Source organism: Camelus ferus, chromosome 6 (genome assembly GCF_009834535.1).
Source record: "Camelus ferus isolate YT-003-E chromosome 6, BCGSAC_Cfer_1.0, whole genome shotgun sequence".
NCBI classification, from domain to species: domain Eukaryota; kingdom Metazoa; phylum Chordata; class Mammalia; order Artiodactyla; family Camelidae; genus Camelus; species Camelus ferus.
The window spans coordinates 66,086,438-66,111,827 of record NC_045701.1 but is presented as its reverse complement, the minus strand read 5'-3'; the positions used below and the strand labels follow the sequence as shown (position 1 = coordinate 66,111,827).

Here is a 25,390-nt window from a genome sequence, read left to right as displayed (position 1 = left end):
TTCAGAGTATAGGTAACCTCCTTGGTTAAGTTTATTTCTAGGTATTTTGTTGGTTTTGATGCAATGGAATGTTTATACCAGTTATAAGATTCTGGTTTTTGAAGTGCAAAAAAAAAAAAAAAGTGAATAAGAGCAGCAAATGGCAAAATAGCCTTCTTTTTATAGGTGAGTTGCATTCCATTGCATATATATGCTACATCTTCTTCATCCATTCATCTATTGATGTGCACTTGTGATGTTTCCATATCTTGGCAATTATAAGTAATGCTGCTGTTGATAGCGGGGTTTATGTATCTTTTTGAATTCACTTTTTTGTTTTTCTCAGATATATGCCCAGGAGTGGAATTGCTGGGCCATATGCTGGTTCTATTTTTAGGTTTTTGAGAAACCTCCATATGCTTTCCATAGTTTACATTCCCACCAACAGTATACAAGGGTTCTCTTTTCACCACGTTCTTGCCAACATTTGTTATTTGTGTGTGTGTGTGTGTGTGTTTGATGATGGCCATTCTAACAGGTGTGAGATGGTGTCTCATGATTTTGATTTTATTTCCCTGATATTAGTGATGTTGAAAATCATCACTAATCATTAGTGATTAGTGATTTGCAGCTTTTCATGCTCCTCTTGGCCATCTGCGTTTCCTCTTTTGGAAAACTGTCTGTTCAGTTCTTCTGCCCATATTTTAAATGGGTTGTTTGTTTGCTTTTTAATTGAAGTACAGTTTATTTAAAATGTTGTGTTAGTTTCTGGTGTACAGCATGGATGGACTTGGAGGACATTATGCTAAGTGAAATAAGTCAGACAGAGAAAGACAAATACTGTAAGATATCACTTACATGTGGAATCTAAAAAAATACAACAAACTAGTGAATATAATAGACAAGAAACAGACTCACAGATGTAGAGAAGGAACTAGTGGTTACTAGTGGGAAGGGAAAGGGGCAAGATGGAGGTGGAGGATTAAGAGGTACAAACTATCAGGCATAGAATAAGCTACAAGGGTGTATTGTACAACATGGGGAATACAGCAATATTTTATAATAACTATACACGGAGTATAACATTTAAAAATTGTGAATCACTATATTGTATACCTGTAACATACTATATTGTACATCAAATATACTTCCATTAAAATATGATATTGTAAAATAAATACATAAATAAATAGTTAAAATAAATAAATGTTTTATTTATTACCAAAGCAAAAAAAAGAAATTAAAAAGGAGAAAAAATTTATTGAGTGCCCGTTTTGTGACAGGCACCGTTCTAGGGGCTGGAGATAAAGAAGTGAACAAAACAGATAAACACCTCTACCCTCATGGACCTTACTGTCAAATGTGAAGAGATGACAACAGAATTAAGTGGCTATGTGTGTGCTAGGTGATGATAAGGGTGATGGAGGAAAATAAGTAGGGGATGCTGGGAAGGGGCGGTCTGCAAATGCAGAGTTCGGGATGGTTGAGTCAAGACCCGGAGGTGAGGAAAGGTGCAGGTGTAGCCAGGACGCTGAAAAGGATTTTCAAATAAGAAAAAAGAATCAACTCGGCCCCACCCCAGTCTTTACAGCTTACTACCCACCGTGCTGGAGCCCTTACACACACACCATTTGTGTGTTGCTTCCTCATTTGCTGGAGCAAACACTTCCCCCTGTTTTCTCTCACAGTTTATGATTATAATATTAATGGATGCATAATACTTGTTTAGATCGATCCATCATGATTCACTAAACCTAGTCCCTATTGTTAGTTGTTTCTCAGTTTTTTTCATTGCAGCAGGGAAGGCTACAGTGGACATCTATTTGTCAACAGGTTTTTTTTTTTTTGCTTTGGTTGCCCTATTTCCTTAGGATAAACTCCCAGAAGGGAGAGAAGAGAGCCAAAGGGGCTGAATGTTTCTGCGGCCTTCACTGCATCATGTATTGTTGTTTTCCTCAGGGGGTGATGCCTGTTTCTAGCTCTAAGACCCAGTCTGTTAAAATTTGGTTCCTACTGCACCTCCTTTTTAACTCCTGGTAACATCCTGGGTCCTCCAGAGCCTTCACATGAAGACAAACACTGACAGCTAGAAAGAGCTAGACTTTCTGGGATGGGGAGTGATCAGGGTGAAGGGGCCCCAAGCTGCCAGCCCCTGGGTACCCAGGCCAGATGCACGATCTGAAGACTGCACTCACGTGAGCTCTGGGTACACATTATCTAGGTACCAGCGGAAGGACTTGCAGTTCATCTTCTTCCTTTGCTCAATCCGCGTGGCCACGCTGTAGGGGGAGGCAAGGCTCAGCGAGATGTGGGGAGAAAGCCCCCCGAGGCCAGCGGCCCCTTCCCAGGCCCCAGGAGGCGGGCCCCCTCCTTCCACTTACCCGATGTGGGCCATGGCCAGGAGCCGTCCAAGTCTGTCTGCCCTCCAGCCTCAGCCAGCAGCCTAAATTCACTTTCTGACCTGCAAGCTCATCCCAGGGCTCCTGGCCTTCCTCATTTCTCTCCTCAAATTCCTGCCCATCTTTCAAGATCAGCCCAACCCACAGGGACCATGCATTTTGCTCTCAGCTTCTCCCTCCCTGAGACCTCAGGTAGCACACCACCACCCCATCCTTATGTTCACAGAGAGAGCAGAGCCTCAATGAACTAGAAGTTTCCTTTCCTGCGCTCCAGTTGAGCAGAAACAATCTAACAATGAAACCACGCTTTAAACATCCTTCCAAAAATTTGGCAAGTAAGAACAATGTGATGTCTCCATGGACATCTTCCTTAGCAACACTGACCATAATGGCCGCTGACAGATGCCCTCACCACCTCTCTAAGCCAGTTTGTTCTCAGTAAAGTGGGGACATGATCACCTACCTTGGAAGGTTTTTGTGAGAATCAAATGAATTAAGGGAACATAAATGCTCAGCACAGGCAAATGTACTTCCCTACTAAAAGAAATCATGACATAACTTTTTTTTTTAAGGGATAGATATAAGTAAATAGAGGGAGATTCATTGATGTTCACTAATGTTTTCAAAACATTTCTGACCACAACATTAAGTAAGAAATAAATACATCTGACCCTGTGGCCGAGTATACTCACAGGCCTGTACGTCTCCATACACACGCACGCGTGTAACTGAAATAAGAGCTTCACAAAACAATACTCGCCTTTAAACTGCAATCAAGTGTAATTTTCTGTTCTAGTTCTCAGTCATTTTTTTAAAAAATATTGGTCACGACCCACTAAATTGACTTCACAACCAATCTGCATTTTTGAAAATGCTTACAGGCTGTAGTCATAAGAGTCCAGAACAGGAAAACAGGCTAACAGATCACCATCTGATTTTGAACAGCAAGAAGGAGAGCCAAAACTCCCAGTGTTTTCTGCAGACAGCCGGCCCTTAAGTACTCCCACAGATGTTCGTCCTGCAGGCAGCTTGTGGATGGGCAATGCTTTCATAAGCGAGCTCTCTCTGGTTATTTCTCCCCATGAGGTTGCATCCTTCTCAAGGACCAGGGCCCCGTCCCTGCTTTGTATACCTTCCAGGCCCCGAAGGGCCCAGCGGCGTGGGGCTCAGTGACTAAGGGGACCCAGATTGCTTCCTTGGCATACACATTTCATATTTTGCAAAGAGGCAAAGGGGTCTGGTGGAGGGGCCCACCTGCCAAAGGCCTTCCCGATGGCTGAGGGCCGGGCTTCATAGTAATACTGCTTGTATTCATCCATCCACACCTCTGCAGTGCGCTTGGTGTTCCTAAATGGAGAAGAAGGAGCAAAATAAGGTCACCAGGGCAGTGACAGAGTTAGGGCTGGGATCAAGAGCAGCTTTGTGCAGCACAGGGCAATGAGACTCTTGGGAGTGTATGCAAAACAATATTGACTGGGGTGGTACCAATGAGTGCAGTCTTTCTGGAGGACAATCTGTCAGTTTCCACCTCTGTAGGTATAGATACTCTTTGACACTCCAGTTCAAGGAATCTATTCTCTGGGACTACCAGCTTGTGGGTAAAAGGGACATGTACATCTGTGTAATAAAACACTGGCGACAACCTAAATGTCCTTCATTCAGTAGAAGAACAATGGACTATTCCCACATGCTGGAGTACTAGGCAGCCTCAAAAAAGAACATCATGGTTAGTACGCACTGACACAGAAGGATGCCTGCAAGTTGGTGCTGAGTGGCAGAAAAGCATGCTGCCGAAAAAACACACAGCACAACCCCATTTACATAAAAACACAAGCTCATGTTCTCTATACAGCAACTGTACATATATGAAAATTAATTAAAAGGCCTGAAATGAAGGGCCAGAAACCTATTAACAGTTACTTTGGAGAGATAAGTGGGATAGAAGTAAGACTGGGTAAAAGAGACCTTTACTTTTTTCTCTATGATATAAAGAGTAAGAACAGTAATGTAGAATATATGTACGGATATGTATACATAATGTGCATCCATACATTTTGAATTTTTACAGTGAACATGTATTATTTTTATAATTACAAAAACAATAAAAATAGGATGAGGGAAGCAAAACAAAAAGGTCATTGGATGAGCTGGACTTGGGGAGCTACCGTGGCCAAGGGAGACTCATCCTCATGACACTCCTCCCACCCTCCCCTTGCTGCCACCACCAGGAGAGCGGGTGATGGGGGTGGTCTTCCAGGACCCTGCCCCCTCTCCTTGAAGGTCAAGTGCATGCTGTGTCTGGGGACACGTGTGAGCAGATGCTGACCAAGTCAGGGTCGGGACATGGTGTCCATGGCCAGTGCTTGGGACCCAGTGAGTAGAGGACAGCTCCCAGTTGGTCATTTGGCCTGTTTTCAAAGACAGTTAAGACAAAAGAGGCCTGGTGGAGACACTCCCAACCTCATCCTCTGAAAGTACCTGGAGCCCAAAATGGGAGGGGGAAATAGGGAAACTGAGGCCCAAAGAGGTGGGGAAACTGCCCAAAGTCACACAAGTAACTGACAACACGGGGGTCTAGGTGCCCTAGCTCCTAGTAGGGTGCTCTTTTCACTGTGACCTACCTGATGTAGGTGAGGGCATTGCCCTCAGGGAAGTTGTAGGGGTGCCGTTTCCTGAAGACGTGGCCCACACGGCTGCAGGGCACGATCTCCAAGCTCCCTCCGCACATCCACACCCTGAAGGAGAGCTCTGCAGGAGATGGAGGCCGTCAGGATGGGGAAGAGCCCCTGGGCAGGTCCCCACTGAGTGAAGGTGGGAAGGAGCTGGCTTCCCTTGCCTTTGGTGTCTCCTTGGAGGCACATGCTGGGGTCGGAGCTCCTGGGCCTGTTTACATGGGGTGCACCCACTCCCTGCACATGTTCCTGACTGCTCCCTCCATGCATGTGCACACACATCCCCCCCACACACACCACACAACCCCTTCACACAGACAACACATACACACCCACCCTCCATACCCTCTGCACAGATACCACACACACTCCCCACATCCGAGCTCTGGGAGAGCAGTGGGGAAAACTTTGCAGGGACACCAAGACCATGAGTAGAAGGAAAACTGAATCAAACGGGAGCATCAACCATTTCCAGCCTCTGTCTAGAAAGTCCTAACCAGACATGAGCTAAAGAAGAACACATCTGCTTGTCAGTCAGGGAAGGCTGGAAAACTAACACCAATCAATCTGAAGGTTGCTCAGCTGGTGTCTTCCAGGCTGGCCCAGACCTCGCTCTTGGCCCCGGTGGTCTCCATTCACAGGCTACCACTGGCCCTCTTGAGACACGCTTCCTTTTGATGGTGTTAGTGATGCTGAACGAGCTTTTACAGATGCCTATGGGCCTAGTATTGTCGGGAGATGGGAGCAGCAGCCATTCTGCCTCCCAGAAGAGGATGTCACAAGTTGCCCACTCTGTCACTTCTGGCAGAGACTCACCTTGACAGCTGGCTGAACCTCACAAAATCTCTTCTGATTTCCTACTTTCTTTCATTTTAACCCTATAGTTGGACATCTTGTGACATTAAAACACCTCCCTCCTGCCCCAGAAAATACATAGTCCTTCTTTTTGTTTGTTTGTTTGTTTTTGATTTTTTTAAAAAAGGAAAGAACATTCTTTCATGAGTTCCAGCCTTGGTCCCTTTTCCCACTCTTCAGTTGGCTGTAAGGACTCTTGTGGTCCCTAGCCAGGCCCGGGGGCTCTCACCGGGCACAGCTGGTCAGGACCCTCCCAGTGATTATCAGAGTGGGGAGCAGAGGCGGCAGGACTAACAGCCACCTCCTGGCCAGCCTGTGTGCCCCAGGCGACTCCCCAGTGTGGTCCCGGGACCAGGGCTGGACGTTCAGCACATCTGGACTGACACCCAGGGTTGGCTCTGTTCATGGGCTTCCCTAGGTCTGCCTGCAAACTGCCAGGCTTCTGCCCTGTCTCCTGGGCAGAGCTCGGCAGCTGGTTCAGCAAGTGAGATTCAGAACCGGGTATGGAAGACCTGCGTTCGGGTTCCATTTCCGCCAGACTAACTCTGTTAAGCCAGTTGGGTCACTTTATCCCACTCAGCCTACATCGTCCATGCTGTTATTATTACTTATCGTCATTATTATCAACAATGGCAGTAACCGTCATCCACTTAATGCGCCCTTCACTCTGCACTCTTTATAGCTGCTGTCTAATTCTCACAGCAATCACGCGACACTGGTGTTATTATCCCCGTGTTTTTAATAAGGACCATGAAGCTCAAAGATGTTAAGTAACCTCTCCAAAGCCACCTGCACACTCAGTTGCAGAATTACAATGTAGAGTTCCCACACTGTCCAGCCGGTAGCACTTGTTGGAATCAGATTCTTTAGTTAATTCAGCAAATTTTTATTGAAGACCTACTTATTATATGTCAGACACTGTTCTAGAATCCCTGACACCCTAGTAGGGGGAGACAGGAACTCAGTAAAATAAGAAACAAAAAAACAAGCAGGCAAGAAAATGCATAGCATGTAGGCCCTCCAGCCAATGGTAATAAGCACAACGGAGAGGATGGAGCAGGTAGGAGATGAAGGAAGGTGAGTGGAGTTGGGGGCAGGGCACAATTTCAATGAGGCTGAGGGAAGTTCTCATGAATGGGGGCTAGCCATTTGAGCTGAGACTGAAAATGAGGTGAGGAAGAGTCACATAGCTCTCAGGGAAGCGCGTTTGCGGAGCAAGGCAAAGGTCTAGAGGTAAGAACGTAGTGGGCAGGAGTGGAGCGAGGCGGGGTGGGGGGAGGAGCAGCAGGAGCTGAGGGCAGAGCTGATGGTGTGTGCTTGTGGGGGGAGGGCAGATGGAGTAAGGACCAGGTTTTGCTCTCAGTGATGTGGGAGCCCTTGCAGTGAAATGATCTGACTACATTTTAAAACTGTCCCTAATGTGAATCCCAAAGTTTTCACGTTTGCCACCCCCACTCAAGGTGGCCTCTGGGTTCCCGAGTTTGGCTCTCTCGGGGGACACAGGAATGATTTGGTCTGGGCATCTCTCTTCCTTCAACAAAGGGATAAAATGAAAGGCCCAAATCCACCAGCGGCGGGAGTCTCCTGGCTCAAAACTGGTCCCAGCAGCTGAACGTCTGAGCAGCCCGACTAGCCTAGGAATTTCTTTGAATTTCTTCGAAGAAACAAAACCTTCCCTAGGCCCACTGTGCGGTTCACCTTTCAAGTTCCCCCACCACTGAGCCCTGGCCTCAGGCAGAGTTTGAAGTTAGCTATTTGATCATTCATTTGTTTCTCCATCAGGCCCCAGCCTAAAAAGAATCAAAAAAAAAAAAAAAAAAAAAAAAAAGAAGGGAAAAAGAAAAAGGCCTCTGGAAGCAGGAGAGACCATCGGTTTCCCAGCCGTCTGAGTCTGTACAGGAAACCAGCTTTGCCAAAGCTCCCTTCAGGCTGAGACTCAGGACACAAAAGAGGTCACATAGGCCCAAAATACATGAAAGGAGGTCGGGATGGAAGGGTCACTGCACCCCAGTTCCCAGAATTTACTCCTCCAAATGCCTGCCTGGAAACGGTTTCCAAGAGTAAATTACAAAAGGGAGAAAATCCCACACTGTTTCCACTCTGGTTGGTTCTGAGTCGGAGCCCATCTGCCCATCTGTGTCCCAATCAGGGAGGGAAGATAAACCTGGTCCTTACGTCCCAGAAACACAGACTCTGACTTGGATCACACCTCACAACACCTAAGTGGCTCTGGTAAAGGTGAGACCTGCACCTGTCAGACGTGGAGTTTCCTGACTGAGACCTGGAAAGCGGCGCCCACTTGTCAGATGGGTGAAAAACCACCAGCCCTATTTACCTCAAGAGAAACCTAGTCAGGATGAAAAAGAGCAGTGGCAAGGGCCCTGCAAAGGACTGACTGGGTCCGCTGCCAGAGCTGGAACAGGCCTTTGTGTTTTATTGGCCTCAAGGTACCTGTCCTGATTCCTTGAGAGCTGGGGGATTGCTCTCTGTCCACCTTCATCCCACTCCTCATCTGGGAGGCTGCCTGTGTGGCTGCACCACGGGGCTTCCTTCCTGTGTGCAGATGGGTTCCGCCAGCAGGTTGCGGGGGAGAGTGAGGGTGGGTGTTTATCCCCCTGACATCTTCCACTGGCTGCGGTAGGCTGGCTGCAGGGCCCCCCCACCCTGGCCCCGAGAGCACAGCTCCTGTAAGGGAGTGCCCCCACCCCGCCTTCCAGACCTAGGGGTTGCTACGCCTCCCAGCAGTCCCCAGCCCAGCCCAGCACTACCCTGCGCCTTGTGGTTCCTTGTAACTGGCCCACAGAGCCCAGTGTGGCAAACTCCCCTTAGATGACCCACATCAGGTGTTCCATCTGTAGCCACCCTTTATCTCACCTGAACCTCATCAGCGACCCTGGGGTGTTCCCTGGCTCTTCCCTTTCCTTCTGGGGCTAAAGGGTTCCTCCAGTTCATAAGTAATGATAATGGTCATGAGCATCTTAACCTCTCATCTTCCTTAGTACTCATAACAGCCTCTCAGGGAAACTGAGGCTCAGGGAAGGTTTCACTTGCCCAGGGCCAAACAGCAGTAGGGCCAGGATTTGACCCCATTGCTTACATTTAACCCCTATCCTCTACTGCACACCCCTACCCCCAGCTTTTCTGGTAAAGAAGCAGTCATGTGGTTAAGCTATGGTCTCTGTTACAGTCTGTGTTCTCCCCGCTCCCCCATGCCCATCTAACCATGTGGTCACAGGCTCCCCCTGACCACCTAATCTCTTTGTTGACTAGCTGTGTGGCTCTGGGCAAATTACTTGACTTCTCTGTGCCTCCGTTTCTTTACCAGGAAAATGGAGCTATAATAGCACTTACTTCAGAGAGTTATTGTGAGAATGTAACAAGTTAATGTGTGTAAAGTCCTTAGAACAGGTCCTCACATGTAGAAAGTAATCAATCTGGGTTACTTATTATTATTATTATTATTATTATTATTATTATTATTATTATTATTATTATTATTATTATGGCTATTTCCCAACTTACCAAAATTCTCTCCTCCCCAGATGTCCATCTGGGCATCATACTTTCCCAAATGGTTAAACCAGGACTTGTCAATCACGAAGATTCCTCCAGCTATGACAGGTGTCCTGGGAGCAAGGAGAGGAAAGAGGTAACACGTGAGCTGGAGAAGCTGGACCCCTCTGGACGGCCCCAGGACCCAGGCCATTTGCCCTGGAATCTCCCCACTTGCAGAGTCACTGGAGCTGGTCTCTGGCCTCTTTCTCCCCAGGGCCCAGAACAGAGTCAGCACTTAGATTGTGCACCCCCAGGAGCCCCATAAACTGGAACGGCCACCCAGCAGCCTCCAGGGCCCCTGACTCAGAGAAAGAAGGGTTCTCTCCAGAGCCCACAGCCACTCTAACCTAATGGGCTTGGTGGGGTCTGTCCGGGCAATCTTCTGCTCAAGAGGAATCTGCTCCCACTTGAAATGCAGGCTCCAGTCGAATCCTAAGGAACAGAATGGGGTGAGGACAGGGCTCGGGCGCTGCTGCTCCACCACCCCTCAGAGTCTTCCTTGATCAGAGCCCAGCTTGCAGAGGACCCTGGCCTATTTGTGCAGTCATTCCTTCATTCAGAATGAGACCCTGTCCTCAGAGGGTTTTAACCTACTGAGTAAGATAGAGACTACAAAGATAAATCAATAAATAGATAACACATCAGTCGAGGGTAAAATGTGCTAAAAAAGAAAAGAAAGGAGGCATGCCCATGTTATTTTAGTAAGGGTAGTCAGGAAAGGCTCTCTGGCAAGGTGACATTTAAGTAGAGACCTGAATGAGGGACTGAACCATGCAGATGTGTGGGGAAAGGGGATTCCAGGTGGGGGAATAGCAAGTGCAAAGGTCCTGATGTGATTTCCCAAAAGAGAAAGGCCTGGCTCCCTTCAGAATCCCATTCAACCTCAAGATCTAACAAATGCCTGTGTTTTTTATTGGAAGTCTGGGCCCCGAATAGGAAATCCACTCCGTCCATCCCAGCAACATATTCTCTAGAGCAGCCTGTCCATTCGGCAATGATGGAAATGTCTGCACTTTCCAAAATGTCCAATATAGTAGACACTGTCCCAAATGGTAGACCCTAGCCACAAATGGTTATTGAGCATTTGAAATGTGGCTAGTGCACTTTAGGAACACAATTTTGAATTTTATTTAATTTTAATTTACACTTAAATAGGCAAGTGTGGCTGTTTTCTACTGTATTCTGAAGTCTAGACCACAGCTGTCCAAAAGAAATACAAAGCAAGCCAGAAATAAAAGTCACATATGCAATTAAAATTTTTCTGGCAGCCATATCAAAAAGAACATATGAAATTAATTTGAATAATATATTTCTAATGCAACATATCCAAAATATCATCATTTCAACATGTAATCAATATTAAAAAATTACCATGAGATATTTTACATCCTTTCATATGAGGCCTTCAAACCCTGGCATGTATTTTATCTTACAGCACATCTCAATTCAGACTGGTCACATTTCAAGAGCTCAATAGCCAAATGCAGCTAACAGCTACTATATTCAGCCAGGTCTAGACTATTTCCAGGTGTACATGTTAGAAATCCATGCAAAGTTGAGGGCTCCCTCCCCAACCTGCAAGACAGTTTTTATATCATGTTCCTCTGCCAGGACTTGTGGCCATGGTCCCTGGGCTGGCCGTGTTTGAGAAGGATATGTCAAAGTTTGGGGGGAGGGAATGATAAGAGATTAGCTTGGCTCTGCTCCTGACTGTGCTAGGAGCCTGCAGCTGCCAGCTCTGATACTTTGTCCCTAATACCAGGGCTATAGACAATCCCTTTTTCTGTAGGTAAGGGGGATGTGAGACATTCTGGCACAGCTGGGAAGAAGAACACCGAGCCAAGGCTTTTGTCTGGCCTTGCCTGACTCCTTTCAGGTCTAGAGCCCCTCCCCTGGGACCTGGACCCACCTCCTCGAAGGTCAGCAGATGCAGCAAGATAAGCGAAATTATCCAGACTGATGACATCAATGATGGGGCTCACCACACGGGTGTGGTCCTAGGAGAGGACACACGAGATGGTGTGAGGCCAGGGACTCTGGGAACAAAGGCCCCACTGCCTATCCTGGGAAGAAATTCTCTCCAAGGCATGGGGCACTCAGCATTTCCCGTAAGACATGCTGCGGGCTCCAGGGAGCTGTCTTGCATCACCACATCCAGGCTCCTGAAAGGTCCCACCTGGGTCTCATGGGCACGGTGCTCTCCTAGCCTCTTCCTCTCACATCATATTGAGCCCTGCTGGGGATCTCACCTCCTCACTGAAGCCCTCCCTGATTGCTGCAGGCTGAGGCTTTCTTCCTTTTTAAAGTTGCTCTCATAATTACAGTGGACATGAATCATGCATTGCCTGAGGTAGCTCTTCTGTTGCTGGTCTGAGCTGTTGTTTTATGAATTTTCGTCCACCTTTGTACTTGTTTGGGTTGAGTCTTCCCAACTGGAACACCAGCAGCTTGAGGGCAGGGACCCTGCAGTCCCTGTGTTACCTGGGTGTCACTCTTCTCACACTTCATCCATTTCAAGGTCAGACTTACACTCCATAACCTCTCAGACACAAACCTACCTCCAAACATTGGTGGGTAAAGCTGATTTTACTAAAGGTGGTTTTTTTTTTTTTTTTTTTTTTGAGGCAGGGGGTCATGATTATATCAAATACCACAAGCAAAACTTCAATGCACTCCATCAGTCCTCTCTTCTCTCTCCCTCCATGGAGGGACACGGGACAGAGCCTTTTCTCTCTCCTCAGTTGGTGCTGACCATCAAAATCCTCTTGTTGGCAACTTGGAATCCAGCTTTGTTCCTCAGTTCACACCCCGTCTCAGGACAACAAAAATGTGGGATGTGGCAGATCAGGGGAGACCATCCATGGTTTCTCACAGTGCTCTGTGGGGGCCTCGCCTTATCCTTTTTATAGACTTTTTGGTATGAGATATAATTCACATTTTTGTAACAGTTTTATTAGATATAACTGATATACCATAAAATTCACCATTTTAAAGGGTACAATTCAGTGGTTTGTAGTATATTCACAAGGCTGTGCCACCAGTACCACTATCTAATTCCAGAACATTTTCATCACCTCAATAAGAAACCCCGTACCCATCAGCAGTCACACGCCACTCCATCCTCCCTCCAGCCCCTGGCAACCACTAATCTACTTTGTATTTCTATGGATTTGTTTATTCTGGACATCTCAGATAAATGGACTCATACAATAAGTGGCCTTTTGTGACTGTCTTCTTTCACTTAGCATGAGGTTTTCGAAGTTTATCCATATTGTAGCATGTATCAGTACTTCATTCCTTTTTATGGCTGAATGGTATTCCGTTATGTGGATAGACCACATTTTATTTACCCTTTCATCAGCTGACAGACATTTGATTGTTTCCATGTGTTGGATATTCTGAATAATGCTGCTCTATCTGAACTCTCGTGTATAAATTCTTGTTTGGGTTATGTTTTCATTTCTCCTGGATATATACCTAGCAGTGGAATTGCTGGGTCATATGGTAATTTCATGTTAAACTTTTGAGGAGTTGCCAGACTGTCTTCCAAAGTGGCTGCACCACTTAACATTCCTACGAGCAATGTATAAAAACTCTTTATTCATATCTTCACCAGAGCTTGCTACTGCCCCTCCTTTTGATTATAGCCATCTGAGTAGGTACCAGGTGGTATCCCACTGTGTTTCGATTTGCATTAATGCTGAGCATCTTTTCATGTGCATGTTGACCTTTTGTCTATCTTCCTTGAAGAAATGTCTGTTGAAATCCTTTGCCCATTTTTAAACTAGGTAACTTGTCTTTTTACGGTTGAGTTGTAATCACCTCATCCCTTGCTCCATGTGTCCAAATCCTCCCCATTTTAGAGAACAGCAGGCATCTGGTAGGGCCCCCCTGCTCTCATCTCTCCTTGAGAACACCACCCTCTCCTCCCTCCTTCCCAGGTTTCCCAGCCTGACCTACCCCCACCCCCCATCATAGGACCCTGCCTCCCCCAGGGGGAAAACAACACCCATTCAGAGTTGGAGTTTTATGGCTCAGGTTTTCAGCCAATTTAATTCTCACCACAACCTGGTGGGACAAATCTGACAATTATCCCCATTTTCAGATGAGAAAGTTCAACGAGGTGAAGACACTCAGGAGGGAGCAGGCCATTTAGGCTTCCTGATCTGCCTGGCCAACTCCAGAGACCGTTCATACCCTCTCATGCCAAGAACAGAGCAGGCCCAACCTGAGGGACAGAGCTCCCCCAGGGACAGACAGACTCACCTCCTTCACCCGCTGCAGCATCGGCTGCAGCCACTCGGTGTTCACTTCGCAGTGGCTGTCCAGAAAGGTGAGGACGGCAGCTGCGGCCACATCTGCCCCGCGAACTCGGGACCGGATCAGCCCTGCAGTGAGAGTGGTCAGGGGTTGGTGCTGGGACTGAGCCAATTTGCTCAGCCGTACCCCTAAAATCTCGGGGCTCTCCACCCCGGAGGGCTGAAGTTTCCTCTGAGCTATTATGATTTTACTTGATTTTGTATTTGTTATTTCTTCCTTCTCTCTTTTGCTTTCTTTCATCCATCCATTAACCACTACTCTCTGAGTGCCCTCCATGTGCCAGACCCTAGGCTTTGGGGACACACTGATGAACAGTCAAGAGTTTAGTGAACATGAGTTGCAGTGAAGGGTACATTGGTACCACAGGAGAACCAGAAACCAAAACCTTTCCCCTCCATCACTTAGGAACCTCAGGGAGGTCCCATCCAGCTGCACCATCCTACGTGACATGAGAGAATCTTCTAGGCTAAGACAGGTTGGAGTTAGTATACCAGCCCCTTCACTCACCTCAGCATATTATTTAACCTCTCTGAGCCTTGGTTTTCGTACGTAGAAGATTTAGAGAGAATACTCTCTGCCTGCTGGGGACAATGCCTAGTGCCCAGGAGGCCGGCATGTGCTAGATTCTACTCTGCTGCCACCCCGTTCCCCACAGTCACGCTGAGGGCTCACCCACTGTCAAAAAATGACCTCGCTTTCGGCAGCTCCCTGGTCAGGGCTGGGGACTTGCCTGGTCAGAAGAGAGGAGGCCCAGCTGGTCCTGCCCCTGACAGAGCAGCCCCTGGTACCCTGGGAGCTGTGGGAACAACCTGACCCTAAGAGCACGGAATACAAGTTGCTTCTTGGAGAGATTTCACTGGCCACATCTCTGCCTGGCACAGTGCCTCTACCCACCTGACTATCCATCCATCTGTGCAAAAGTCCATCTGTCCCATCCTTCTGCTCCACAGGGAACTATAAAGCACCTAATCATAAATTTACAACTGTGTTGTTAGCCCCAGGGAACAGCATATTCTCAAACCTAAAGGCACCCGGTGCTTGGGAGAGAGCTCTCTCTGGCCTCTTCTATTCCAATTTGAAGGTCCCCTTGGCTTGACTGGTCTTTCTTAAATACACTCATCACATCTTTTTTTCTCTCTCTCTTTCTCACCTTCTGTGGCTCCCTATTCTCTGCTCTATCACGTTGAAATACCTTTCTCTGGCCTCCAAGGCCCTCTGTCATCTATCCTCACCCCACTCATTCCCTGTGCTGATCAAGCCCCATTCCCCACCGGGAAAGGAGATTAAGTAGGCGGAGGCTAAGATGTTGGGCTCTGGGTGGGCCCCCTCCTCTGGCTGGAATCCTGGGCCCTCTATTCATCACCCCAGGCAAATTACTGAACCTTCTTAAATCCCAGTTTCTTTATCTGCAAAATGGGATAATGGGCTGTTATGATGACGTGCAAATTTAGGCAAAGCGAATGCTACAGGATGAACATGCAGGAAACGCAGGAAGGGGCTGTTAGTATTACAGGTACCCAGGCCTCACTGATGCCTTTGCTTGCGGAGTCCCCGGACCAGCAATGCCCTCCCCTGCACGCCATTCCCCTGTCTCACAACCCAATCCAGACCCCTCCCCACCACTCCCCTCTCCTTCGGCTCCCTCTCCTCCATCTCCATTCTACCCCCACATGACTATAACCAGCCCTGGCTTTGTAATAAGCTCTCCAAGGGCAGGGGCCACGTTTTATACCTTTTGTGGCCCCCTAGAGTGCCGTGCACAGTCCTATGCTGTCGTCAATACTCCAAAACACCTCTTGATTGAAAGTGAGGTTACAGCTGCTTTATGCTGCCCTGTGATTTTCTCAAAGCATTTAATCCTTACAATAACCATGCAGGGCAGAAAGGGTACTATTATTATTCCCATTTTCAGAAGAGACATCTAAGGCAGCCAGAAGTAGAGCTGCTTGCTTACAGCCATGCTGTGGTAAGGGCTGACCTGGGACAGCAGTCTTTCCACAGACCTTGGTCCTGGCCACCAGGGATGCAGCAGGGCCACACTGGCTTGGTAGGACATGATGCCAAAAGGGAGTGAGGAGGTGCAGAAGTCTAGACCAAAATGGGTCTGTGGTGAAACCCAGGGTCCAACTTACCTTCCCGCCGGTCATTGCGCAGGCACTTGACCTTGGGAATCCTGGTCAGGAGCAAACAGTCTTCAGCTGAAGGTAGAGAGAAAGAAAAGCAAGCTCATTCAGACATGGACATCAGACCATATGTGGTTTGACTGCTAACAGGACTGCCCAGGAGCTGTCCCATACCAGGTCCAGGGAAAGGGCTGGGGAAGGGAAGCGGGGAGCATGGTCATCTCTGCTGGCTAAAGGATTGCCCTGCCCCCACTTCCAGACTGAGAGATGCCTGTACTTGTGGCATTACCCCCAGGGGGCGCGAGAGAGCACCAGCCGGTCACCAGTCCAACACCCGCGGAGCTAGATTGTGGCGACAATTCTCAGCAAATGGCAGCTGTAATTATGAAGGATGCTGCTGCTGTTTAATTTTTTTTTTAATGTCATCTCACTGGTGTCTCATCAAAGCAACACCACTCCTTTAGCACCAGGGAGCAGAGCCAGGGAGGGCATCTAGAAAAGACTGAAGATCCTGGCAGGGAGCAGAGGTCAGCCTGTGATGGCCAGGACAACCTCAAGAGTGCCTGCCTCAGCATTCTGGGGGTGTGGAGGGGTGCAAAAAAAAAGTAGATACTTACGATCTGAACTGAAGTCATCCACTAGGATGATCTCCTGGATTAGGCTGGCAGGAGTTCGATTCAGGACACTAAAGCAGTGACAGGACAGAGGACCCTGGGTTTAGGGGCCACCTTCCACTTCCCTCTCCCCGCCACCGGCTCCCCCACTGCCCAGCTTGGGGGCCAGCACACTGGCTAGCTAACCTTCTAGGCCCTGGCCAGTGGCTGAGAAGTAGTGTGTTCCTCAGGCTCCTCCAAGAACCCACTGACCCTGCTGCCTGGACCTTCAGGCACTTGTGACCCACCCCCGATGAAGGGTGGGGACTGCCCTAGTTTAGCTTTTGAGACAGGGCTTGTAGCTGCCTGGGCTTAACAAGCTTGCCTGAGGGCAACCCCTGCTGGCCCCAGAGCTGCCTTCCTGGAAGGCTAGCAAGGCTCCTCTGGCCTGATAGGTCAGGAGGAGTGTTCTCAGAAAGCTCCCCTGACCCACCCACCACCTGACTCTTCCATCCCTCCTCTTCCTTCACTCCCTGGCGAAGGAAATCTTAGCTTCTTAATCCCTGGAATACCACTAGGTACTCCACTCTGAATCCTACTCTTATCTAAAAGTTCATTAAAGAAACGGGGTGGGGGGGAGTAGAAGTCAAACTTGACCCAAGGCCAAACTTAGGAGGACAGAAGGGGCACTTCTCTCTGAGTCACTGACAGTTTCCTATAGGGCCAGCATCCATCTGCCTGAGGCTTCATGTCCATCCCTGCCTCCCTCTGGCTCCTGACTCCTGCCCTCATCCTGGGGATCTGACCTTGTGTTTGTGCATCACGCTAACAGCTGATCTTCTCGTGTCTCCCTGTCCCTGATTCGCCAGCCCCAGCTTCTCTGAAAGTCAGGACTCCCCAGTGCCCACTGGTCTTCACGCCATCCAGCCACAGCACCCTATCTCAGCGTCCTCCCCTACCAGGACCCCGTGGATCCCCAGGGGAGCAGCACCCCTGAGATGAGGGTTCCAGGGTGGGGCTTACCTCTTCACTGTGCGCAGGAGTGTAGAGCGGGCCTCATTGTGGAAGGTGATGATGACGCTGGTGGCCGGCAGGTCCGAGGAGTAGGACACGGAAGGGCAGCTAAGAAGAGAGCAGAGACGTCAGAAAGCAGCTGTGGGAGCATCCTCAGGGCAGGCTGGAGTCCTCTCTCTGTCCAGCCTGCTGCCTCCTGCCCCTCCATGCCCACGCTTCATCCCACTCGGCCGCCCAGCCTGGAGCCCTGGGAGGGAAGTCTAGGTTGGGGGGATCTTCCCAGGTCTGGGTCCTCTTTACCAAAGACCTAGAGCATGAACCCCACAGGCACCAAAGTGTTTAGGAGGGCTCCTACCGTGTGCAGGCACTACACCCACCCCAGGATCCAGCCCCGGACAAACAGATAGAACTCCCTGCCCAATGGAGCAGCCAAGAGACAAAATGGCAGAGGGGAGAAGAGGGAACACAGCCTCTCTTTTGTCTCTGACATCCTGTTGCTTCTTCCTTCTCTTCTGGCTCACGACACCTGGCAGGATCTGGAGAGGAATCATCCCATCCTGTTGCTATGAATTCCTCTGTCTTGCTGCTGGCACTAACAGCCAGGCTGGTGATACCAGGCAGGCGAGCAGGCTCACTCCTCCCACCGGCCCTGGGATGCCTGAGGGGAAGCTGAAGTCTCTGAGGAGACCCCAGAGGCAGTTCCGGCTGCCCACTCCCTCCCCCAGCAGCAGCTGTGTGCTCTGCCTTCTCCAGATACCACATTTTGGGCCTATTGGCTTCCCCATCCTCAGGAAAGCGAATTAAAATGATCCATCCTGCCAGCCTCCATCCCTGTTGTTTTCTGCAAATGCTTCTGTGAATGCGTTTATTCGTGCTCCTAGGGTCGGAGGGAAGGCAGCTGCAGAGCTGGTTTTCATGGCAATCTTCTTTATTACAATTGCTCTCCAACTATTCCAGCAGTGACTATTTTTTCATTACGGCATTCATTCCACTGACAGCAGCTTCCCAGGCCTGCTCCTGCCCGGCGGAGCAGCCTGCTCGGGTCAGACAGGCAGGAGTTCCACCAACCTGGGACCCCTATGGGAGAAGTCCTGAGAGGCCTTAAAATAATTCTCCTTGAGAGAGGATGTGGGGGAGTGGGAGGGGCAGGGAAATTCACCACTGCCCCTAGGAAGCCAGGTGTCCTAAGTGCCTGTCGTCTCAGAGGCTTGTGGATTTGGGGACGGGAGTGGACGTGGCCTGCTGAGGTGGGAGTGCTGGGAGAAGCAGTCACCTGGGCGCCCCGCCCCCGAGCACTGACCTCTAAGCCCCAGGTCTCTGTTTCTGAACCCCGCCTTCTAGTGCCTGTGAAGGAGGGAGTCTGGATAGCAATGTCCATTCTCCACTTACGGAGGGGACGGAGGCGGCTTGCCCTTCAGGAAAGGAGCTTAGACTGTTCACACAGGTGAGGCGGGAAGAGGAGAGATCGAAGGTGGACACTCAGATCATTCAGACAGGGCTGTACAAGGGCCTGAACCAGGGACTGGGGCCGATGGCTTGCCCAAGATCAGTCACTCACACTGAACGTTGTCTGCACTGGGATTAACATGGGAGGCGTCCTTGATCCCAGTCTAGGGCACCTCCCGCCTACCACACCAGACGAGCAAAGAGCAAGACTGAGAAGGATTTCTGGGAGTCGCTGAGGAAGCGGGGGCAGGAAGAGAGGAAAGAAAGGAGGCCAGTGGGGCACCTCCTGCACAGCACAGGCCGGGCTGGGCCCTCTTCAACTCAGGCACCACCAGCTGGGCACCAAGAACGCCAGGCTCACCCCCGTTGTCCCTCCCTGTGGTCCCCTGGCTGGTCACTCTTGCTGGGACTCCAGACTGAGGTACTGAGGGCCCTCTCTGGCCCCACTGGGACGTCTCCTTGGACTTCTCAGGTCCTCAGGAGGTCCATGAAATAAAGAGGAGTCAGGAAACAACTGATGGTAAGGGTTTGAATGTCTCAGTAAGTAGACTGAGTCTGAGGAAATCTTCCTCATTTTTTAAATCCATGTGACTGAAAGGAAAGCCATCTGGTGTTGGTCCTTCCCTCCACCTCTCCTTCTCCACCGACACGATGGAGGCCCCACCTGTAATGGCGGGTGTCCCGGATGGGCCGGTCGGGGCTCAGCTTGTCGCTCTCCAGCTGATTGAAGGCGTGCTGCCTGTAGGGGTCCTCTCCCGGCTTCAGCTGCTTGGCTGCCAGGTATGCCTTCTCATCAAAGCCTCTCGAGGGCGTTCCTGTCACCTGAGACAAAGGTCAGCATCAGAGGGGTCACAGGCAAGAAGACAAAGTAGCCAATGTGTGGTAAGACGTACTCCCAGGCGGAAGCCAATTGCATTACCTCATGTGTGCCTTTGAGCAGGAGACATTACTTCCCCCATTGTACAGATGAGGAAACTGAGGCTCAAGACAGTACCCGCATTGGGTACTGTATGGGGGCACGGAGCATGCGGGAATTCTCTGTACTTCCCTCTCAATTCTGTGGACCTAAAACTGCTCTTAAAAAAATAAAGCCTATTGTGGGGGAGGATATAGCTCAGCAGTAGAGTTGCAGGCCTAGCAGGCATGAGCTCCTGGGTTCAATCCCCAGTACCTCCATCTAAATAAATAAATAAACAAATAAATAAAAACCTGAATTACCTTCCCTCAAAGGAAAAAAAAGATTAAAAAAAAAGCCTATTAATAGAAAAGCTCATGGTCAGAGCTAGTAAGTCCCAGGTTTCTGGATTCAAACTGATTGTTCTAACTCTGAAGCCCATACTCTTAACCCATGTTCTTTGCTGGCTATGGAGAAGGTGACACCCAAGACAAGATGTCCTGAAGGGACCCCCAACCAGCCTGGAGGTCACTAAGCAACCCATAGACTGGCAGTCTCCTAGGGATGAACTTGGCTTGACACTGGGCTAGGCATGTACGAGGCACCCCATCACTGACACACCCAGGGTTTGGACAAGCTGCTGCACAGAGAACCACCTTGGAGGATAAGCGGGCCTTCACAGGCTAATTCCAAAGCTGCAAATGCACGGACAGTGATGTATCTTCTCAGGGCCTCGCACTTACTGCTGAAATAGCCTCTGTCAGGCCTACTGGGCTCCCAGTGCTAAGTGCTGGGGAGTGATGGATGACAGATGCAGTGGCCCAGCCTCCCTCCTCTTGGCCACACCCTGCGCTGCACTCCCAAAGTCCCGTCTATGAAAGACACTGGGGAAGGACACATCTGAGATGAATGGAGGGATAGATGGATCCTGACATCTCATTATTTGAACCGCACTGCCAGCCCGATGTTCCCCAGAGAGCCTGGAAATAACATCAACTGTGAGTACATCCCGCCTCCACCCCGTCCGCCTGACCAGCAGCCCGGCTGGAGCTGTGGGCCCATGGAGGGTGGGCTAGAGCTGCCCATGCACAGGACCCCTGCAGGAGGACCCTGCCCCGGGCCTAGTCTCTAGAGGGACCATCCCAGGAAGGCAGCTGGACCTGTGGAGAGGAGACCGCTGGGTTGGGTGGTCCTGGAGAACATCCACCAGCAGCCCAAGGCCTCCACGCTCCCCTGAGAGCCTAGCTCCCAACCTCAAGGACAGGAATGCGAAGGCTCCAGGGAGTACTTATCTCCTTAAGGGCTGCCTCTCTGTAGTATTCCCACCTCCCAGGAGCCAGTCCTGAGCTCCCTGAGGTCAGAGCCATTGGGGGAGATTTCCCCGTGTCTGCTGGGCCCAGCCTCGTGCCACACACAGACGCTCCGGATGGTGACAACGGCTGCGGTGGCCATGCTGTGATATTCCGAGTTGGTGCCATGCCCGGGGCTGGACAGATCGGGAAGAGCCCCCATGGACTCGAAATCCATTTCAGGAAAGACAGAAGGAGGGAAGGAAGGAGGGAGGGGGGAGGGGAGGGAGAATGTTCTGGCTTGAACCCTGGATTGCTAGAAGGACCCAAGCTGTCCAACTGTGAGAGTGAGAATGAGAGAGCCTTTGTGTCCTTCCCACCGGGGAAAAGAATGGTTGCTAACTCTGCCCCCCCGTCTGCCTCCCGGCCTGGGGTCAGGGAAATGGAATGCAGCCTCCAGCTGACGTTGGAGGAGCTAAAATAAGAGAAAAGTTGCAGAAACTCCCAAAGAATATGCCACCGAATATCCCGCAAGTCAACTGAGGGAAATAATCATGTTTATTTATTTAGGACTTAAGGCCGCTCTGTGGGCTCAGGAAACCTCTGAGCCCTCATAACACACCCACCCATTGCCCAATAAACATTGATTGAGAGCCACCCATCTACTGGGCTCTGGAACACCCTTCTGCAAGTTCCAAGGATCACCTGATTCATCCTCTGTTTACGGATGCTTGAGTCTACTCACTCATTCATTCATACACCCTTTCATTCAGCATTCATACACTATTTCATTCCTGCTGCTGTGCCAGGAAGTGGAAAGAATGCTTCTGACACTGTCCCCATCTCCAGGCTACATTCTTCCTGCACCTCATTCAGAGCTTCCTTGGGGCTACAGAGAATGTCCTGGAAGAGCATCTCTAGCAAAGTTCCTCTCAGGGCCTCAGAACTGAGCTAGACATCCTCGAAGAGGCTGTTAGGAAGCACCTGCTGCTCTGTCCCTCAGACCCTTACCCTCTGATGGTCCAACCCTCCTCCGAGGTTCGACCCTTCACCTGTGACACACCTTGTGGAGGAGGGCGCCAGGGGAACACCAGGCCCTGCTCTTTCCTGAGGTCTCAGCTCTGCTTTCATGTTGACCCAGCATCCCTGGGGTTTGGTGCTGAAACATCAGCTGGCCCTGGATACTGAGGAAGGGCGGGATGTGACCTCTGCAGGCTCTCACTTCCTCTCTCTCCAGCCCCTCCCTGGCCTCCCCCCAGTCACCGCCCAGACCTCTTCCACTCGGTATCTAACCAGTTCACACGCCCACACCATGGCTCACTTCCCTCCAGCTCTTGAACTCTCCTTGCCCTTTGGCCCTGGTCTTTCATCCTGACACTTCTGAGCCTTTGAGTGTCCCACGGCTACCTCTAACTCAACGCCTCAAAACGAATTCTTCATTGATCCCCAAAGTAGCTGCTTCTCCTGGGTTGCCTGCTGCAGAGATGGGCAGTCCCAGCCGCCTGGTCCTCCAAGTAACAAGTCCAGGGGTCACCCCTGGGGCCCTCCTCCTTGCTGCACAGCCTGATTCAAACCCTGCCCTGGGTATCCGATGCACAGACTACTAGTGTTAAATCAACAAATATGTACTGAAAGTTGAGTTTGCACAGACACTGTACAGGAAGTCAGGAGGACAGAAATAAACAAAAGTATGGCCCATACTTTTAGGAAATCTGGGAATCTAGATCAACCCTCTTTACTCCCTCATCCCACACCAGGCCAGGCCAAAGAGGATCATGAAGAAACCCTCACCCTCGACCATAGATCACAGGGAGCACCAGAACTGGCCACGGAACCTCATCCACCCCACTCCCAGCTAGGCAGGATTCCGGTGATGGCGCAGCCACCGTACACTGGTGACCGGCAAAGGCTGCCTCCCTTCTCCCCTCACAAAGGGGAAGTGTGTTATGCCATCCTGTTCCCCTAGCCATACTGCTTACTAAGCATATCGGCGAGGGGTAAATGCATCCTTTGGCTCTAGGCTGCGGGACCATGAAGAGCTATATCTGGATCAGCCTGAGAGACCCAAGATCCTGGGCTGGGAGCCAGTTGGAGCCACCAGATGGGACTTGAACTGCTGCCCTTTCTGGAGGAGGTGAGGGCACTTGGGGCTGTTTGTGGAATTCGTATACATGTGGCACTGACACCTGTGCTTTCCTGCTCCTTCTTTTCCACCAGATGGTGAGCCTCTCATCTTTGAGCTCCCAGCATCTGCACATAGTAGGTACTGAGTGGATGTTTACTGAATAAAGGAATGAATGAATGAGGGAATGGATGAACGAATGGATACCTAGATAGTGTCTCTGCTTTCAGCTTACTTATCATCAGCTGGGGAGAGAACCACAGCAAATAAATCAGACACAACACATGACCTTCAGTGGCTTTCGCTCCCTCTCAGGGGACAAGCTCACAGGGGACCAGGAGACTCTCTGAGCGGATGCCCTGTCACCTCACTGGACTCAGCTCCTACTGTTCCCCCTCCCTGGCTCTGCTCCAGTCATGGTGTCCTCCTTATGTTCCTTGAGCCTGCCAGCACCTTTCCCCTTAGCGCCTTTGCCCCTTCTGCCTTCTTTCTGGAAAGCTCTTCTCCCAAATGTCTCCAGGGTTCCCTCCTTCACATCCTACAGGGCTCTGCTCACACCACACCGCTTCTGTGAGGCTTCCCCAACCACCATCTGTAAAACTGTGGCCTCAGCCCCACCCTCACCTTCCCTGCCCTCCTGCCCGCTTTAATCTTTCCCTCCAGCACTCAGCACCATCTGATGTTCTATGTGTCATTTGCTTATTTATGTTATCTTTTTGACTGCTTCTTCCCACAAGAATATAAGCTTCACCAGGGCAGGGATTGTCTGTTTTGTTTAATGCTGGATCCCAAAGCCCAGAACAGTGCCCAACAGGACTCAAAAGCAATGGCTAATGAGCACATGAGTGATGAGCTGTCATGACTGCAAGCATCCCTTTTCCCCTCCCCCCAAAACACTTGGCTAACACAGAACTGAGGTGGACCAAGGAGGTGATAGGGTAGCTTTTTCTTGTCTTAGGGGGTCTCCTCACTCACATGCTCCTGGCAGGGCTGTTAATCACTGTCCTCCCATCCCACCACACAAGACCCTGGCTAAGCAGATCTTATCACTGCACCCTAGACACAGGGGACTGGTTCAGGAATGGTCATGCAACTCAATCTGGGCCAATCAGAACCCATCCTGAGACTTCCATAAGATGAGCTCTTCTCATCAGCACTGCTAAGTTTGGGAGGTGAGAATCTTCTTTCCTATCACATGGAGAAATCTTGTCTGGAGAATGAAACCAAGAAGAAAGACTCAAAGCCAAGAGATGGAAAGAAAGAGCTCTAATGATATTGTTTGAGGTCCCTGGAGCTAATCATATCTAATCCAAATTCACTTTGGGTTTTTCCTATCTCTATCTATCTATCTACTTACCTCCCTACTACCTACCTATCTGCATTTTTTTCCCTCTTGAACTAATCTGAGTTGCCTGTTCTTCTCTAATAACCAAAAGTTCAGAAATCAGTCCTTTGGTCCTTTCAATGAAAAGAAAATCACTCTCCAAAAGTAAGAAAGAAAAATCAAAAGCAAAAACCAACAACTGAGCCACCAATGGCAATGACACAGCGTAGGTGGAAGCCATCCATTCCAGGATTTTCAGGCTGGGGTCTCCGGCAACTTAAGCTGAGAGCTGGATGAGGCATTTCCAGCTTTCCCCAGCAGGCAGGGCTGTGGTCAGGCTTTGGTTGGGGAAGTTCCATCTGGACCACAGTTTAAGAGACCCTTCAGTTGCCATGGCGAGGAACAAGGGCTGGGAAGATGGCTGCTGAGTGCCAGCCTGATGAGCCTCCCACAGTCCCACAGCCTCTCGCTGAGAGTTCTTGGTGATGTTTAGGTGGCCACCTCCTACCCAGTCTGTCTTTTCTGGAAGTGCCAAATCCAGCACTTCCACATCCAATAAGGTCAATCACATCTGAAATTGTTTAAGCTGAAATGATGACTCTGCTCTATAAAATGGGAAGAATTATTTCTCATCTTGGAGGCTTTTATTTTCAGTGCATCACTTAGATTAAACTTTGAAACCTGCCTGACTTGCATCCATTTTTTTCCAGCTGGATTTGCTTATTTCTTCTCAACTACTAAATTTAGGAAACAAACAGCCAAGGGGAAGGTTTAAAATAAGAAAGGAAAATATCTTCCATGTCA

At 49.7% G+C, this 25,390-nt stretch overlaps 1 protein-coding gene across 1 annotated transcript in view; it reads right to left on the bottom strand.

Annotated features, from left to right (window-relative positions):
* GALNT16 (polypeptide N-acetylgalactosaminyltransferase 16) overlaps window positions 1–25,390 on the bottom strand; it is an 81,192-nt gene that overhangs the window by 12,302 nt on the left and 43,500 nt on the right. The window contains exons 2-12 of the mRNA XM_032482259.1: window positions 19,621–19,778; window positions 17,520–17,618; window positions 16,521–16,588; window positions 15,913–15,978; window positions 13,727–13,848; window positions 11,370–11,457; window positions 9,808–9,892; window positions 9,428–9,531; window positions 5,000–5,126; window positions 3,633–3,725; window positions 2,175–2,258 (exon numbers count right to left, since the gene is read on the bottom strand). Of these exons, the coding sequence (XP_032338150.1) occupies window positions 2,175–2,258; window positions 3,633–3,725; window positions 5,000–5,126; window positions 9,428–9,531; window positions 9,808–9,892; window positions 11,370–11,457; window positions 13,727–13,848; window positions 15,913–15,978; window positions 16,521–16,588; window positions 17,520–17,618; window positions 19,621–19,778 (1,094 nt within the window). The remainder of the gene's footprint in view (window positions 1–2,174; window positions 2,259–3,632; window positions 3,726–4,999; window positions 5,127–9,427; window positions 9,532–9,807; window positions 9,893–11,369; window positions 11,458–13,726; window positions 13,849–15,912; window positions 15,979–16,520; window positions 16,589–17,519; window positions 17,619–19,620; window positions 19,779–25,390) is intronic.